The following is an 18,097-nucleotide window of genomic DNA, read 5'->3' as shown; positions in this document are numbered from 1 at the left end:
GGCGGTGAAACAATCCGGAAGAGGGTGTAATGAAGAGGTGCCACTTGGCGGCCATGGCTGCTGTAGTATCTGTGACTCTGGGTCAAGGCCCGGCGGAGCGGAGTACCATGGGCAGCATTGGGTATAGGGTAGAGACAGCTTTGTATCAGCTTTGCTGCTGAATCCCGAGGACCCAGCGTTTAAGACTTGCAAGACTCCTTTCCCCACTCTAGAATTGGAAGGGAGCTTGCTGGGATTGGTGGGCTGGTCCCAGTGCTGGTGGGGGGCGGATCACCAGCGGGGCCACCCTAGGGAAACAGGGGCGCGGAGGGAACGCACAGGTTAGCTTGGCTTTTCGTCCTTTGCCTGCTGCTACTTAGGACATTGTCTGTAGCGGGAGTGGGCCGTTGTGCCACCTTCATTCCGACGGTTGAAGAAATCGCTCTTTCGCACAAATTTCCCAAATCGCTTAGCCCACGAGAATCCAGGGACTGAGACCTAAGATTGCTCAAAGTTTTCTCCGGTGCTAGTGTCAACAAAAAGGGGCTGTTTATAAGAAAGTTCAAGAGAAAGAGGTGCCTCGTGAACACATCTGCTAGTGGGGAGGCCGAAAGAACTGGAAAGCCCACTTTGTTCTCTTGGAACCACCACACGTTAAGCACCTTTGAAGCCTCTGGAATTTTGAAGTCTGATATTGGTGGATGAATAAAAGAGGGCAGAATGGATGATTTCATCTCCATTAGTCTGCTGTCTTTGGCTATGTTGGTGGGATGTTACGTGGCTGGCATCATTCCCTTGGCTGTTAATTTCTCAGAGGTAAGAAAGTCTCAATTTTCTGCCAGTTTATCAGGATGCTAGGAAGCAGTGATAGCTGCAGAGGGAAGCTGCTTCCCTAGTTAATCTCAGAGCTAAAGATCTTGTTGAGGAAGACTCATTGTGAAAGATACAGAGCATTCAGTGGTAGAAACAAACCTCATATTCAGCATTAGAGTTCTTATCCTGGGGTGAGTGGATATTCCACTGTAGACCTGGAGTATTCTGAATCCCTTGAAATTGCCTAAAATATTTGGGGCTCTGTGCAATTTCCTGGAGAGAGGAGCTATCGCATTTCTGTTGATTCCTAGAGGTTTCTGAATTAAGATGCCAGATTCTTATCAAGAAAACAAATGGAAAATATTAGTTGTTCATAAGTTTAAGTCAATGTGATAATTTCTCTTTTTGGGAAAATCATGAGTACTTTTTTGATAATTTCTCTTTAGGAAACTCAAGCTAAGTCATTCTTTTATTTTCAGATGCTGTACTACAGTAAATATGAGAATAAAACAAAATTACGTTTTTGGCTTTTTTTTTCTTTTTTCTTTTTTTTTTTTTTTTTTTTTTGGTACTGAGGATTGAACACAGAGGTGCTTTACCACTGAACTACATCCCCAGCCTTTTTTATTTTGAGACAGGCTGTTACTGAGTTGCCTAGGGCCTTGTTAAGTTGCTGAGACTGGCTTTGAACTTTTGATTCTCCTGCTTCAACCTCCCAGTCACTGAGATTACACTGTGCCTGGCTTAAATTATACTATTGTTAACTCACATTTCCTTTCAAAGAAGAAGAACATTAAAGTGAATGTTCTGAATTTGTTTTCAAGTCTGCTTAGAAATGAACCTTTGTTAATGTTTTGCTATTTTGGTTAATTTGTTAGGTTATGGTTTCTTAAATATTAATGGGGAAGGATAGATGAAAGTGTTCAATGAAATGCAGTAGGTTCTTTAAGGTTGTTATAGAGAATTCAAAAAGTGCACAGTGTTCAAAGATTGAGGAAGAAAAACTTCAGAGGGAATGGGATTTAATGAATTTGTCCTGGAGATAAGCAGTGAAATAGGCTCTTGCCTCAATGACAATCTTGTTTATGTTTTTAAAGGAAAGGGAAGGTATAGATGAAGTATGAGGTAGGCCCTGAAGAAACTAAAGAAGAAGAGGCATTGCTGGTGAAGAAAATTTTCTGTGGGTGGAAAAAAAGGAAGGACGAAGGATTTAAAGCTTGAGAAAAGTAAAGCCCATAGCCAAAGGGAAAAGAGCCTTGAATTGTTACTGCTCTTTTTCTGTTTCCTTTTTTAATCTGTATTACTCAGTATCTAATGATAACACTACCCTTCATTATTCCTGTTACTTTGCTTCACTTAAACTCACCGAGGAACTGATGAGGAAACCAACAGACAGGTTATGAAACTTGGACAAATTGATGAAGTACATTGGAATGAGGTTTATATGTTCTTTGTTTATATCTTTATGGCAGGTTCTTCTGACTCAGAGCAATTCTTAGCCACTCTGTCCATTTCGGCGAAAGTCCACAGGACATGTACAAGTTAGCCTATGTACAAATCCAGCCCGCAGACTTTGTTAAATAGTAGAATGTTTAGTGTTGCTATTTTTTGCTTGTATTCTTCAAGGCTGCAATTGGGCAGAACTGGGTTGCAGCTGATTGTCAGTTGTTAGTGGCCTATGAAGCCCACTTTACTCTCCTGGGTACCTGCCTGCCTAATACTTTATGAGCCTGCCGTCTACCCTCTAATATTTAAAAAATCTTCTTTTAACTACATTAGAGTTGAGTTGACATTAAGTTTAGCATTTGTGAGATTTGGGTTGGTGTACATATTTAAAGACTTACTGAGGTAACTTTTATGAAGAATATAATTAATAAGCAACTGGAAAACATTGTGTGTGTTGTTTTGTTCTTGAGTACTGGGATTGAACTCAGGGGCACTCAACCACTGAGCCTCATCCCCAGCCCTATTTTGCATTTGATTTAGAGACAGGGTCTCACTGAGGTGCTTAGTGCCTCACTTTTGCTGAGGCTGGTTTTGAACTCACAATCCTCCTGCCTCAGCCTCATTAGCTGCTGGGATTACAGGCAGTGCGCCACTGTGCCCTGCCTGGCTTTTTGTTGTTGTTGTGTTTTTGGTTTTTTTTTTTTTTTTTTGAGATGGTTACACATGTTCCCCGGGTTGACCTCCAACCCCTTGGCTCAATTGATCCCTCTGCCTCAGCCTCCCAAGTAACTGGGACCACAGGTGTGCACCCTCATATCCTGCTAAAATCTTTTTACATTTCTATACAATGCTTAGAATTTTTCCAATTGTAGTTTCTCAAACTTTTTTGAATGATCCTTGCAATATGCAATTACATGCTATTTTCTTTTTACTGAAAGGAAACGTCTACATGAGTGGTGTTGTTAATCAGGCCATTAATAAAAAATAGTAACCCATGGCATTCATGGCTTTCCAGATTGATAGTCATGTGGTCTTTTCAAGCTGTAGGACTTAAAACGCTATAAATCAGCATTCACAATGTTTGTTTATTATGGAAGGAGCAAGCTTTTTGATCTGTTTAAATAAAAATAGAAGTTATATAGAACTTAGTCAAAAACATTTTAAAATTCAAGCGGAGTTTTTCATCTCCTTGGAGCTAAACATTTTTTTTTCTAGACAAGTTATGCTGCTATTATTGATATGTCATAAAACCAACAAGATAATAAATTTGTAAAAAATAAGCTTCATTCATGGGGAAACTGGGAAGCACAGTTACTACCCTTAGGAAATAACTCCCTAAACTCCTAAATTGGTTAAAAGACTTCCCTTTTCAAGGCAGTCTAACTTTTTCTTAGGGTCCAGTGTTATTTATGAATAAGAGAAGAGGAGCAGGTAAATCTGCTTTATTTTATATTCACTGTCATTTGTATGAAAAGATAGGCCTTTTTGTTGTTGTTGTTCATGTTCTTAATCTTGCTTCTTGTTCAGTACTTTCTTCAGAATTTCTCAGAGCCATAATAATGTCAGATGACCAGTCAAACTATCAATTATGGCAGGATTAATATTTACAATTGAGTTAAAAATCAAGTAGTTTGAAGTTACTATAGCAGAGTCACAGCAAGAGGGTGTGTGACATAACTTCTCTTTCACTTTCTCCAACTTGCCTCACCCCAAAACCACCTTACTTCTGTGATCTTCTTTGCTGTTGGACCTAGCAACTGAACCGTCATGCATAAACAATTTATAAAACAAAGGGGAAAAAAACCCTCTGACTTTCAAATGCTGTTATGAATTACTGTGATAATTAAGACGCTATTTTTTTTTTCAGCTTATCAGAAGGAGAAAAGCTAAACTTGTAAAGGAGGCCAAAAATGAGGTCCTGTCTTGTAAAGGAGTTGGATGCCATCTGATATTTTAGATTCAGTCGCAAATGAGCAGTTTTCTTTGGCTCTTAATAACAATGCTACATAAATAGGTTGAGAACCTACATTATCTTTACAAACTCAGCAGCTGCTCTGATTGATGAATGAATTTAGATACAGATGGCTAAATTGTGATTTTTAGGTTCAGTGCTTAAGGATTATTTTTGTTTTAAATTTCTGTTCTAATCCAGACTAGTACATTTGTAAAAATGAAATGAAGAAGGAAAAAAAGACACACAAATTGTAAGCCCATGTGTATTGTTACTATATTCTACATACATAAAATTATTCCTATGGTTGTAATGGTCATTGTAGCAGAGCACTTTGTGTTATAATGCCACATTTGTCATCTGTTAAAACAGTCTAAGTCCATTAAGCAGGTAAACAAAGTAGTGCTACTCTCAGGACGATTTTAAAATTTAGTATGATTAAGAATGCACTAATTTCAAAAGAAACTGCCTGATACAGTGTAGTTCCCTACTTGAGTAAGCTGTTTAACATCCAAATCTCTTCTGTTAGAAAGCCTAGAGGATCTTTGTGAAGATGAAATGAAAAGATGTAAGCACAGGGCTTGACACTATGTGCAGAACATAAGTGAACTTTTGAAAATATTGAAGAGAATGCTCAGCACTGATTATAAAAACTTTTTTTAGGAGTTTCATCTTTATAACTGTTTAGATTTTTTGTTTTTAAACCTTTTATTTGGGAACAGACTTCTAATGATGGGGAAACTCCCTCCTCTTCATTCTCCTCCCAGTCACAGAAACTGCTCAGAAATTTGTTTGGAATTCAAAGGTCTTGTTTTGGGATTGGCATTCCTGTTCACTGTGAATGTTCCACGTGGAGAGGCCTGGCTTCTCCTGTAGCCTCCCTGTTTTATATTATTTTTCTTAATATTTAACTGTCTTTTTTTTTTCATTATATTTATTTCCATTTTAAGCTTTGTTCTTTCACATTTTAAAGTTTTGATTATCGATTCTCATAATCATTATCTTTGGGGTGTCACCACCAAATCAAAGCTTACTGTGTTTGAAGAACAAATTTGTTTAGTGTGTTTTTCCTTCTCCTAGTATGTTTGTTCCCTGTGAAGTAGGATTGACAAAAATTGCATTTTTAAGAACTTTTGCATTGTCTAGTGTAATTGACCTTTTTTCTCTTATGGTAATACAGTAGCTTTTACCCGTTGGGAATTTTCTTTCTTTTTTTTTTTTCTTTTAGAGAGAGAGAGAGAGAGAATTTTTTAATATTTATTTTTTAGTTTTCGGCGGACACAACATCTTTGTATGTGGTGCTGAGGATCAAACCAGGGCCGCACGCATCCCAGGCAAGTGTGCTACCGCTTGAGCCACATCCCCAGCCCCGGGAATTTCATTTCTAACTTCAAGATTTTAAACTTTGCAATCTCAGTAATTTATTCATCTCTAGAAAGCAATCAGTAACTTGTCTTTCCTCAGATTGAACTGCAGATTATTGTTTCATAAGGATCTTTGTTGTTAAAACTACATTTAGATAAAATAAAATCTGGACATGATCTAATTTGGTACTATTTTTCTGAAAAACTTTTTTAGGGGATACTATATGAAAAAATCATAATTAAGACTTACCTGCATAATAATAGTAATAGCTAATGTTTATTGAGTGCTTTCTGTATATCAGACATGTATATGTATTATTTTATTTAATCCTTTAGATAAGACAAGGAGATACTGTTAAACCTCAATTTACAAATACACATACATAAGCTTGGAAAGATCTCAAACTTCGGTAGAGGTGAGATTTGAAATTAAGTCAGTTTGATTCCCAGGGCCAAAGCACTTTCCACTAGATGACATTGCCTGATGGTCACTGTGTAAAGAAGAAATAAAACTCTGATCCATCTAAATTAGTACTTTTAGCTCCTTAAATTAGGAACATCTTTAATGCACTAATATGTATCATGCCTTGTGCTAGTTGGTGTCTCAGAACATAAAATTCCAGAGGTAAACAATCTCCAAAGACTGAAACATGTAAGAAAGAATCAGATATGTTGTAAATGCCCTTTAAATTAACACCTGCTGAATTTGACTCTGAAGTAATTCCCATTTTGAGCTATCCAAGATTAATTTCACACTTGACATCTTCACAGTTCAGTCAGACCTAAATTGTACTATTTAAGAAGTGATTTCCTTTTTTGAGGGAAGAAGACTTGAAATGAATTCACAATATTTCTGTATGTGACAGTCTTCTTAATCTCTCCCCTAATTGGAGAATTTGGAGATGTGACTGTTGTTGAATGATAATGAGATTTAAGATCTCCCGTTTGGGTTTGGAATTCCAGGTAACAAATAGTAGTGCTAAGTATGATTATTGGTATTTTTGGAAGCCTATGACAGAATTATAAAAACTGTAGTCTTCCTTGAATACTTGTATTTGATTTCTAATTTTATTGAACTGGAAATAATACTAGTTGGGCTGGAAATTCTTCTGTCTTAATTATATGGGTTTTAAAGTGACAGGGTCTTGAGGCTGATTACTAGGTAATTACATCAAACTATCCATTGCAAGCCCTGTATTTATGTAGGGCTCAATTTTCTATTTAAAATACTATGCCCCAGCTTCTACACTTTATTGCGTATTTTTTTATTTTGTGGTACTTAGGCACCTAGCCTAGGGCCTCATGCATGCTAAATGTAAGCTCTACCACATAGCTTACCCTCAGTCACTCTTCTTTTTAAGTGATGGGATTGAATCCCTGTTCATGTGAGGCATGTATCTACTACTGAGCTCTATCCCCAGCCCCCACATTTATTCTTGAAGCATTTGACAGAGGCAAATTAGGGAAAGAAAGATGCTAAAAGCAAAACTAAATACTAAACAATGGAATGGATTTGATCAGAAGCAATTTAACATACTGCTTAAGAGTATAGATTCTGGGGCTAGACTTCTTAGGTCATATCATGGCTCTGGCTTTGTGAACCTGGGCAAATTGCTTTCAAGGCCTCTGTTTCCTCTCTGTATGGTGGAGATAACAGGAGTACCTATCTCATGGGATTGTTATAAGAATTAAAAGAGCAATAGTAGTAGAACAGGAATAGCATACTGCATACTTAATAAATGTTAGTTATAATAATGATGAAGGAGAAGAATATTGGTAGCACCTCTCTTGTACAGAACTTGGCCATCTAGAAATCTCATTAATCTAAAGGACCAGAAGAGTTTTTAATTAGTCAAATAGCATAAAGAGTAAGGATTTTCTTTGCTAAAGTGCCAATTATCAATTTATTGCCTCTCAAGTCCAAATTCACTCTTCATTGACTGCTCTGCAAAAAAATGTATCTGGGCCTGGTAAATATCTTTCTTCTGCCAGTTGGCAGGATGTTCAGCCTTGTTAATAGAGGGTACTGGAGAGAAATTCTAGAAGGAAGGGGTTTTCCCTTTGGGTTTCAGCGTGTTTCTTAGCACTCTCCTGGGCAGCTTCTCTGGCACTGAATCTTATAGCGAAGCAACCTCCCCTGCCCAGTTTCCTGCTCCTACAGTGCACCCAGCTTTCTGGGTACAGGCACAAGGAGTCTTCATTCTCCAGGGAGGCTCCCAGGAGACAGCTTCTGCACTGTGGGCAGCCATTTAAGCCCCAGACTTCTGCTGTACACACATCCACTACCCCTCCCAGAAGTTGGTAGTTTCTGCTGGCCTCCCTCTTGGGTGGTTTCATAGAAGCATCTCCAGTGTAACAACTTTTCCATCAACAGCTTTTCCCAATACCCTGGAGTGCAAATTTTTGGCGCACTGTGTGTGCCAAACAACCCGTGAGTTGCTAGTCTAGAACCTCTCGAGAAGATTGTCTGATTCCTAAGCCATCTGCAAACTAGTAACAGCAAACTAGGAGGGTGTGGGAGCCAGCAGAGGAAATAAGTCACAGAATGACATCCAGGTGGGAAGAGGCTAAAAAACATTTCCATAATCACAAAACCTCAAGGTGCAGTTTTGAGTTCAGTGTTCCACTTAATAAAGAAGAAAACATCTCTATGCTCAAGTTAAGGACATTGTGCGCTCTAATTCGACCACAATGCCACAGTGTCAATTTACGTGTCAGAGTCTATGTTGATTTTAACAGTAACCTTGAAAAGGAAGAATTCTTACCTCTTTGTAATACGAAGAAACTGAGTCTCAAAGTTTAGTAGGTACAAATCAACTGTTTATTTGGCCTTCAGTTAAATTAACAATTTTTGAAAGGCCTGACTATATATAACAGAGACAGTTTGTGGAAAATTTTTAAAATATGGTAATATATAATAGGAAAATAAAATCACAAAGAAATCATAATGTATTAAAAAACTCTACTGTGTAGTTAATTACTAGTAACATTTTTTTCTTCTTTTTTGTTTGCATTTAACATGGTTGATTATGTGATGTGTGTGTGTGTACAGATATACATACATACTTTTTTGTGTGTGTGTGTGAGTGTGTGTGTGTGTATACATATATGTGTACATTCTCTTTTCTTTGACCTGGCAGTATATCACAAGCATTTTTCTTTATTGTTAAAAACTTGTTCAAGGCATTTTAAAATGTCTTCAGTACGTCTAGTTATCTTGTGTACTGAAATTCTTATGTATTTAGTTTGTTTTCAAGTTTCTGTCATAATAATACTATTGAATTGATTTTTTGGTGGGAGTACCAGGGATTGAACCAGGGGCAATCAGCCACTGAGTCACATCCCCAGACTTTTTTTTGTATTTTGGGATCTCACTGAGTGCTTAGCGCCTCACTATTGCTGAGGCTAACTTTGAACTCACAATCCTCCTGCCTCAGCCTCTAGAGCTGCTGGTATTATAGGCACGTACCTCTGGGCTTGAATGGATCTTTTTGAATCTAAAACTGTGGCCATATTTCAGATTGTTTAGAATGATAGAGTCAAAGGGTATAAATGTTCTCTTTTTACTTTAATTGTATATTTGAAGTGTTCTGGGGACCAAACCCAGGGCTTCATGTTTGTTAAGCTAGTGCTATGTTATAGCCCCAACCCAATAAATGGTCTTTTTTTTTTTTTTTTTTTTTTTTGAGACAGGGTCTCACTAAGTTGCTGAATCTTACTTAATAGCTGAGGCTGGCCTTGACCTTGGGATCCTGCCTCAGCCTCCAAATTGGTGGGATGACAACCATGCCCAACTCCGTATTTCTAAGAGAGTTCTCTATCTATTGCTGGTTTTTAAAAATGCATTTTCCAGTCAATGCAAATGATATCATATCCTTACAAACATTGCGCATTATTCATATTAAAAAGTTTACTGACTTGAGCTGGGTGCAGTGATGTATTTCTTTGATCCCAGTGATTCAGGAAGCTGAGGCTGGAGGATGGCAAGCTTTAGGCTAGCCTCAGCAATTGAACAAGACCCTGTTTCCAAAAATATAAAAAAGAAAGAAAGAAAGAACTGGAGATGTACTCAGTAGTAAAACACCACTGGATTCAATCCCCAGTATTCCCCACCACCACCAAAAAGATTACTTATTTGATAAAGAAAATATTTTTATCAGTTTGCTCAGTTCAGTTAGACACCTTTTATATCACTTGCTTGTCATTATCTCCTCTAGGAGGTAACCAGCTAGGCCTGGTGGCACATTTCTATAATCCCAATGACTAAGAAGGCTGAAGCCCGGAGGATTAAAAGTTTGTGGACAGGCTTGGCAATTTAGCAAGATCCTGTCTGAGAAAATAAAAACAGGTCTGCAAATGTAACTCAGTGGTAAACCACCCTTGGGTTCAATCCCCAGTAACACCCCCCCACACACACACACAGGAGTTATGTAACCTTTATAAAGTTCAGTGAATCAGGAAAGGGGACATCTATATGTCACAGGCCAAATGGCATATGTTGAAGCATTTCACTTGAAATGTTTCCCAAATGCCTGGGTGGTTTTCTTATTCTTGAAGTGGAAGTGCTTAGGAGCTTTTTCTGCATACAGCTGATGATGTTGAAGTCATAGAGTATTTACTCTGTGCCAGGTGTGCTAATATCTACTTACACAATAATTGTGATGTTAGCACCTTACAGAGGAGGGTGCTGAAACACAGGAGGGTTAAAGAACTTGGTCAGCTTCACACAGCTGCTGCTTAGAGCTAGGGAGCTTTTGAGCATATTTTCCGGTTACAAGGACTTGAATAAAATGCAGATCTGTGTTTTTTTTTAAATTTCCTGTTACTAACACTTAACAGCAGATATTGTAGTGTCTAAATTAATATTAGGAACTAACTCCTTGAAGTAGGCTTGTTTTGCCAAGCCTGGTGACACACGACTAATCCCAGTGGCTCGGGAAGCTGAGGCCAGGGGACTGCAAGTTCAGATGTAGCCTCAGCAATTTAACGAGGCCCTATGCAACTTAGGGAGACCCTGCCTCAAAATAAAAAATATATAGGACTGGGGATGTAGCTCAGTGGTTAAGCACCCCCCCCACCCTACCCCTGGGTTCAATCCCTGGTACCAAAAAAATGGTAGGCTTGTTTTTAAAAATATGCAGAAAACCTTTATTGCCTCTTCAGTGCTCAGAAGTTTGGAGGAATTAGTCTTGCAATAAGAGATGCTTTTCAGTATCATGAGCTTTTTAAATTGTTGGCTTATATTTAGTTGAGCCAAATAATTTCCTGACCGTTTCTATGAGCAGGAAAAGAAAAACCATTTAACTACTTTGGTGTCTGCCAAGAAAATTAAACTGACTTCAAAGCTTTGTGCTGATAGTTAATGGCATCGAGTGCAAGCTGTTGTTTTAATTAATACAGCTGGTCGATCCTTTGGCTCAGTCAGGTTACAACTGTGAAGTTCTAAAATGGGATAACATAAAACCAATGGCATTGCACAGTTCATGCCTCTCTTGAGGAAATATTTCATCACTCTGACAGAAACTATTGCTTTGGGAACTCTCTTTTCATCTTGAACTACACTTGGAATTTGTAGTTCTTCATTTAAATATACCCTTTTAGTGATTTACCATAAACAAAGGAGAGACCTGCCAGCATTTTGTTAACTTTGATAAACGCGCAATTTGAGATTGAATCCCAAGTTGTAAAGTTGTATGAGAGAATACAGTTATACAAATAACATGGAACCACATCTTCAGGCCTGAAATACATCAGATTGAGTCTAAAATGAGTTAGGTCGTTAAGATTTTTTTTTTCCAAATAAAAATTGAAACTGCAATACTCATCAGTGAGCTTGGTTGTTGGTTTTTTTGTTTGTTTGGACCACAGTTCTTTCCGTCAGAAGTCTTGCCTCTGTAATATTGGTAACCATTGAAAGAATTATAGAGATTTATCAAGCTGATAAAAGTTTTGTAGTACAATCTTTGTACTGCTTTACCATATGAAGAAATATGTATATAATACATATATTTGGAATAATGACTGAACATGATTTTTAATTCCTTGGGAAAAAATAGATGCCATTGAAGATACTTCCATTAATTAGATGATAGTTTTGTGTCACTTTTACTATGATGAAATCCTATTGTGGTCCTTCATTAAATATATGTGTATTCCCCTTGAGCCAAGTCACAAATTCTGAACCAACAAATTAGTCTTGATATATTTTTAATAAATAAGTTAAAATTATTTCATGACATAGGTACTCTAAAGAGGTTCTACTGCGTTCGTGAAGTGGCAGCTACCAAGTCTCCAGTGCCTTGCATGGTGCTGGGCATTTAATCCATTCTTTCAGTTTAGGGAGAGACATTTATGTGCCAGATACTGCCTGCAAACTGAGAACTAAGCAGTAAATAAAAAACAAAAAATGTATGGATAGAACTTATAGAATTTTGAAGAAAAGGGACAAATAGTAAGTGTGAAGTGAATGTTTAATTTCATCTGGTACGTAAATGTGCCTTACTTAATTTCAAACTGAACTATAAACCTGACACAGTAATTTTACCCCACACTCCCTTTCTCCCAAGGGAAAATTGCAAAACTAGACAATTCACTCAGGTTTACTACGTTGATCTCTTTCTATAAACTCTCAAATTCTTTGATTCTAGATTTTTTTATGATACAATCTCATGTGTGCACTTAAATCAATATTTTCCAGGTTTTTGGTTTTCACAGGCAAGTAATATTTTCGAAATTTGGGGAGGATTGGTACAGGATTGCTTGCTTTTAATTTTGGTAAGTAAGGACACTAAAAATAAAGACAAAAGCTATCACCACCAATATTTCTTAAAAGAAAGGGCATTTTAACACCAAAAAGTAGGTAAGACAATCTCAGAATAAAGAATAATACTCATTATTTTTCTTCTTTTGTTATATATCTTTAGAAACTATCAGTAGAGAACAATTATAACTAATTATGGTTTAGATTTTCCACTTGATGTTGCTAAGAAATTTTGCTGATTCACACCATTTTAAGAGATCATACGACTGTCATTTTTTTCCCCCAGAGGTAAATTGTATGTGATGGACTGTGTGTTTTGTGCCGTCTGGTGGACATTGTCTTAGAAAGGTACAGAGCATCAGAGTGCAACATCTATTCATCTAATGTTTACTAGTTTCACCATGTGCTAGTGGGTGAATCATTTCTCATCTGTAGCCTTTGAATTTCAATCTTTGTATTGAAAGAGGATTACATTTTTTTCCAATTCTTAAACTTGGACTTTAGAAAACTTAGGTAGCTAGTTTCCTTCTTTTTAAAATATGTGTCCTGTATCTCTAAAGATTAATAAAAAGCTTTACTGTGTATTCATAAAAGATTTGGACCAAGGGCTGGGGATGTGGCTCAAGTGGTAGCGTGCTCGCCTGGCATGCGTGCGGCCCGGGTTCGATCCTCAGCACCACATACAAACAAAGATGTTGTGTCTGCGGAAAACTAAAAAATAAATACTAAAAATTCTCTCTCTCTCTTTCTCTCTCTCTCTCTTAAAAAAAACTGAACCTTTCGGACTGGGGATGTGGCTCAAGCGGTGGCGCGCTCGCCTGGCATGCGTGCGGCCCGGGTTCGATCCTCAGCACCACATACAAACAAGGATGTTGTGTCCGCCGAAAACTAAAAAATAAGTAAATAATTTAAAAAAAAAAAAAAAACTGAACCTTTCAAGATGCATATAGTAAATGGTATATTTAAAAAAAAAAAAAAGATTTGGACCAAGCTTTGGTTCATATTCCTTCAGCTGAGAGCTTTCTATCGTTCACACATGATTAACATAAGGGTTTAATTTTATGTCTGTGCTTCAGAGATTTACCATGATATTTTTTTGTAATGGCACTAGCTACACAGAGATTCACCTGTTTTCTAGCTTGCTAGTACTTTTGGGAAGTTCTTATAAAATTTCTGTTGCAACAGATACTATTCAGAAATTTGGTCCATGTAAATAAGCTAATGGAATTATGGTAATTTGTCTTTGGAAAAAAGAATATCTAAATATTAGGTTATTCTGAATCATAAAATAAAAGGCAGAATTTAGGAAAATACTGTTTACTTAGTTTGAAATTGTTGTTTGTAGTCCTCATGGATATCTTAAGTTATCGTGTGCAATATTTATCTCAATTATCTTTTTTCACCCCCAGTTATCTTCAATGGTCCAACTTATAATTCATGGCTAGGACACCTCAAAAACTCACCTCAGCTCCTGCCTTTAAGACTTTGTCTCCATGTAGTCCTTCATGTGACACAATGTGCAGTACTATAAAGCACTGGGTAAGGGCCTAGAGAATTGTGGATTGATCCAGAATTGTGAACACCACTGGTTTCCCCACAGACTTATTTACACACAAAAAAAAAATTGTTGTGGAGAGCGGTGACAGTGACTGGAGATTAAAGTCCCTGATAACTTCATGGCTGTGGCATACTTGGTGACTGGGAAAGTTTCTTGCAAAGGCATAGGGTGCCCAGTTGCTATGGAGGTGTCCTCCATGCTAGAGTCTTATCAGCCTTGACCTTATTCTCAGGAACAGTAGCTCCTGGGAATGAAGGAACTTCCTTGCTAAGACAATGATTCACCAGTTCTGCTGCTCCTGAATCTGCCCGAGAATTAGTAACTTTAAACAATGGACTTTCTTGAGAGCTGCCCAGTGCTCCTAACAAATTGTGATGGATTATTTTTAAGGAATATATGAATGTCAGATGTGATTGCTTAAGGACAAAATTTGAAAGTGCCTTTTGGTATTTTTCATAGAATTTTGGCCTTGGTTTCAGAGAGCTGCCTTGAAGAAGTCTTGTTGAAATTGACTAGTTCCAAAATGAATCAATCCTTTCCGAGATCCTGGCTGAGTCAATTATTGCCAGTTCATTTTTTTAATAAATATGTAATTTTATAGAATGAAAAGTATAGATCTTAATATAATTAGATCAGTTTAGCAATTGTATCCAAATGTTAACACATTCTAATCAAGATTTAGAGAATTTCCATCATCCTAGAAAGTAACCTGGTTGCTCCCTGCCTCACTCACCAGAGGCAGCCATTGTTTTGATTTCTGTTACTATAGGTTAGTTTGGTCTGTTTTAAAACTTCGTAGAAATACATATTTGTTTTGGGTAGGGCTTCTTTCACTCAATATCAGGAAAATGCTTCTGAGATTGATTCATGTTGCTGTATGTAGCAGCAATTTTTGCCTCTTGATTGTTGAGCTGTATTCAGTTGCTTAAGGACTCCACTACATATTTATCCAGTCTCCTTTTGCTATACATCCAGTCTAGATTGTGACTCTTATTTAGGCTTTTATGAACATTCTTGTACCAGTTTTATGTGGACATGAGTTTTTATTTCTCGTGAGTAAATACCCAAAAGGGGAATGTTGGTTTAAATTTACAAGAGACTGCCAATTTCCCAAAGTAGGTTGCTCCCAAGTGTTCCAGTTGCTCTATATCCTTGTCATTATTTAGCATTGTCAGTTTCTCTAATTTTGGCCATTTTTAAGTAGGTATGACCATTGGTGGGATTGTAAATTAATACAACCACTATGGGAATCACTACGTCACTTCCTCAAAAGACTAGGAATGGAACCACCGTATGACCCAGCTATACCACTAAAGAATTAAAGTCAGCGTACTATAGGGATACAGCCATACCCATACAATTTACAATAGCCACATTATGGAATCAACCTAGATGTCCATCAGTGGATGAGTAGAGAAAGAAAATGTGTGTATATATAACAATGAGTTTTACTCAGCCATAAAGAAGAATGAAATTATGGCATTTTGAGGAAAATGAATGGAACTCAAGAGCATAATCAAGGAAAATAAGCCAAACCCAGAAAGTTAAGGATTGTATGTTTTCTCTCATGTGGAAGTTAGAGAAAAGGGAAAATAAGATTCATGGTGGGGGAGTCTAATGAAAATAGATGGGAGATCAGTAGAGCAGGGGGAAGGAGGAGGGGAAGACCAGGCAAGGTACTAGGGAATGAAATTGGCCAAATTATATTGTTATATTGTATGCATGTACAAATATGTTAGTAGTGAATTCCATTATTGTGTATAATTATAATGCATCAATATAAAATCTGGAAAAAAATTAGAAAATATGAAAAAGTATATTACATTGTTTTGATTTGCATTTTTTCTGCGGACTAAATGTTGTTGAGCATCTTTTCGTGGGTTTATTGACTAGCTCATATCTCTTGTGAAATACTCTGGTTAGTATTTTACCCATTTTTTGTTGGGCTGTTTGTTTCTTGGTCTTGAATTGTAGAAGTTCTTTATATTTCTAATACAAGTGCTGTGTCAGTGTCTTAGGGTGGGTTCTCTAGAAAACCAGCAGAGATTTGCATGCAGGAACTTTATTGGGGCGTGCTTCTGGGAATAACACCTGTGTGAAAATGAGCAGGATTTGGCAGAGAGAGAAGGTAAAGGGTAATTCAGTTGCAGTTGAATTCCAGAGTCCTCAGCTCACCTCACAGCAGGCTCTGAAGCTGGATAGCTCTCTGAGATAGCCTGACCTCTGAGGCAAAGGGGTTAGACTTTCTGCCTCTCTCCCACACAGCTCCATGGCTAGTTACTGGGTGTGGACTGCCCTGGGAGAAGGGCTTGAACCTCATGTTGGTCATTTGCTTATTTCCTCAAAGGGACTTGGCTGTGAGCCTTAGGTAGGCAACATTCCTAGCAGTCTGGGGAACAGGTGACTCCAGCCAGTAGGGGACCGAAGTGAACAGTATCACCACAGCATTCATCACAGATATATGTATCTCCACTACAGAAACATGCATTGTGAATATTTTCCACATTGTAGCTTGTCTGTGCATTTTCTTAATGAGTCAGCAAGCATTTTAAATTTTGATGTTGATTTTTTTTTATTTTATTTTTTTTTTCATTTTTTTGTGTGTCCTTGCTGAGAAAATTCTGCCAGTCCTAAAATTGCAAAGATATTCTTCTACATTTTCTTCTAGAAGCTTTTGAGTTTGGGGTATATATTTAGGAATATAGTCCATCATGAATTTTTTTGTATGATGTGAGCTACCACCCAAATAATTGTTGCAAGCAATCAGCTCTTCCTCTTTTAGTACATTCCTCTCATCACTTCTCATCTTCTCTTAATTTGCAAAGCAGGGGCATCTTTCATATCTGTTTCTCAGAGTGGTGCACTGTAAAAATTCTGTCAGGACAGTTTTCTTCCCTAGCAATTTATTCATTGATTTGAATTATGGAGTTACAAAACTAAGTCCCTAAAAGGAATTAACATAATGGGTCCAGTTCAATTTTACCCTGATTTTTTTAAATTTTTTATTTTGGTTGTAGATGGACACTTACCTTTATTTTATTTGTTTATTTTTATATGGTGCTGAGGATCAAATCCAGTGCCTCACACATGCTGGGCAAGCGCTCTACCACTAAGCCACAACCTCAGCCCCCTGAGTTTTGTTCCTCTTTAAGAATAATACTTTTAAATTAAGATGACATTTATACATTGGTTAGAATACTGAAAAGACCAATTATCATGTCGAATTTTACGTAGCACAGACCTGTTTTTTCCTCTTGTGTTCCCATTCTCACAGTTTGTCTCATTGAATACTGTGATTAAGAGTGTTTTGAGGAGTTTAATAACATGGAAAAGAATCTTAGAATAACTCAATATTAAATAGTAAAAGAGTGATAGATACCATTTGTTCAGTTCCCAGAATGCTTCAATCACTTTTTTCTGTTGCCTCCTATATCTTCACAAAATAGTAGACATACTCTAAGCTGGGTGTGCAATACCTGTATTCCCAGCAGCTCAGAAGGCTGAGGCAAGAGGATCATAAGTTTAAAGCCAGCCTCAGCAATTTAGCAAGGCTGAAAGCAACACAGCGAGACCCAGTTTCTAAATAAAATATAGAAAAGGGCTGGGGATGTGACTCAATGGTTAAGTGCTTCTGGGTCCAATCCCTGGTACAAAAAAAAGAAAAAGAAAAAAGAAAGAAAGAAAAATAAAAAAAGAAATACTCTAACTGGATGTGGTGGCACATGCTTGTAATCCCAGTTACTCCAGAAGCTGGAGCAAGAGGATTGCAAATTTGAGGCCGTCCTCAGCAGTTTTGTGAGGACTTGTCTCAAAATAAAGGCCTGGGGAGTTCATTCAGTGGTAGAGTGCTATGTTCAGTCCTCAGTACCACAAAACAAAATACATAGAAATATTCTTATTTCACAGAAGAAAAATTGAGATACTGAATTGTTAATGGATTAGGTCATGGATTCAGTGCAGGCTTCTCAACCAATGCCCCAGCCCCTGGATAAATTCAGACTGCTTCTTTCAGCTAATGGCCAAGTTGAATGTATGAAGAGCTGGCCTGGCTTGTGTACTGGGAATGGGGGACCTCTTGCCACAAGGCAAGTAGAAGCTGGTATTGACATTGCAGCAGTATTTCCCCTTTTTTCAGTAGATGCAATGAGACATAGACCCCCCTGCCTAAACAAGGAGTCAGCAACATTTCAACCAGTCTTTCAACTAAGAACCTATTTTCCTGTATA

The 18,097-nt window shown here is 37.5% G+C and overlaps 1 protein-coding gene across 2 annotated transcripts in view; it reads left to right on the top strand.

Moving 5' to 3' along the window:
- Positions 1-36: 36 nt before the first annotated feature.
- Positions 37-18,097, top strand: part of Slc39a9 (solute carrier family 39 member 9) — a 51,394-nt gene continuing 33,333 nt past the window's right edge. For both annotated transcript variants that reach the window (XM_077799691.1, XM_026385160.2), the window contains exon 1: positions 37-795. In XM_077799691.1, the coding sequence (XP_077655817.1) occupies positions 700-795 (96 nt within the window). In that variant the 5' untranslated portion in view covers positions 37-699. The remainder of the gene's footprint in view (positions 796-18,097) is intronic.

Source organism: Urocitellus parryii, chromosome 6 (assembly GCF_045843805.1).
Source record: "Urocitellus parryii isolate mUroPar1 chromosome 6, mUroPar1.hap1, whole genome shotgun sequence".
NCBI lineage: Eukaryota > Metazoa > Chordata > Mammalia > Rodentia > Sciuridae > Urocitellus > Urocitellus parryii.
The sequence above is the reverse complement of the archived record's forward strand: the minus strand, read 5'-3'. Positions and strand labels throughout refer to the sequence as shown.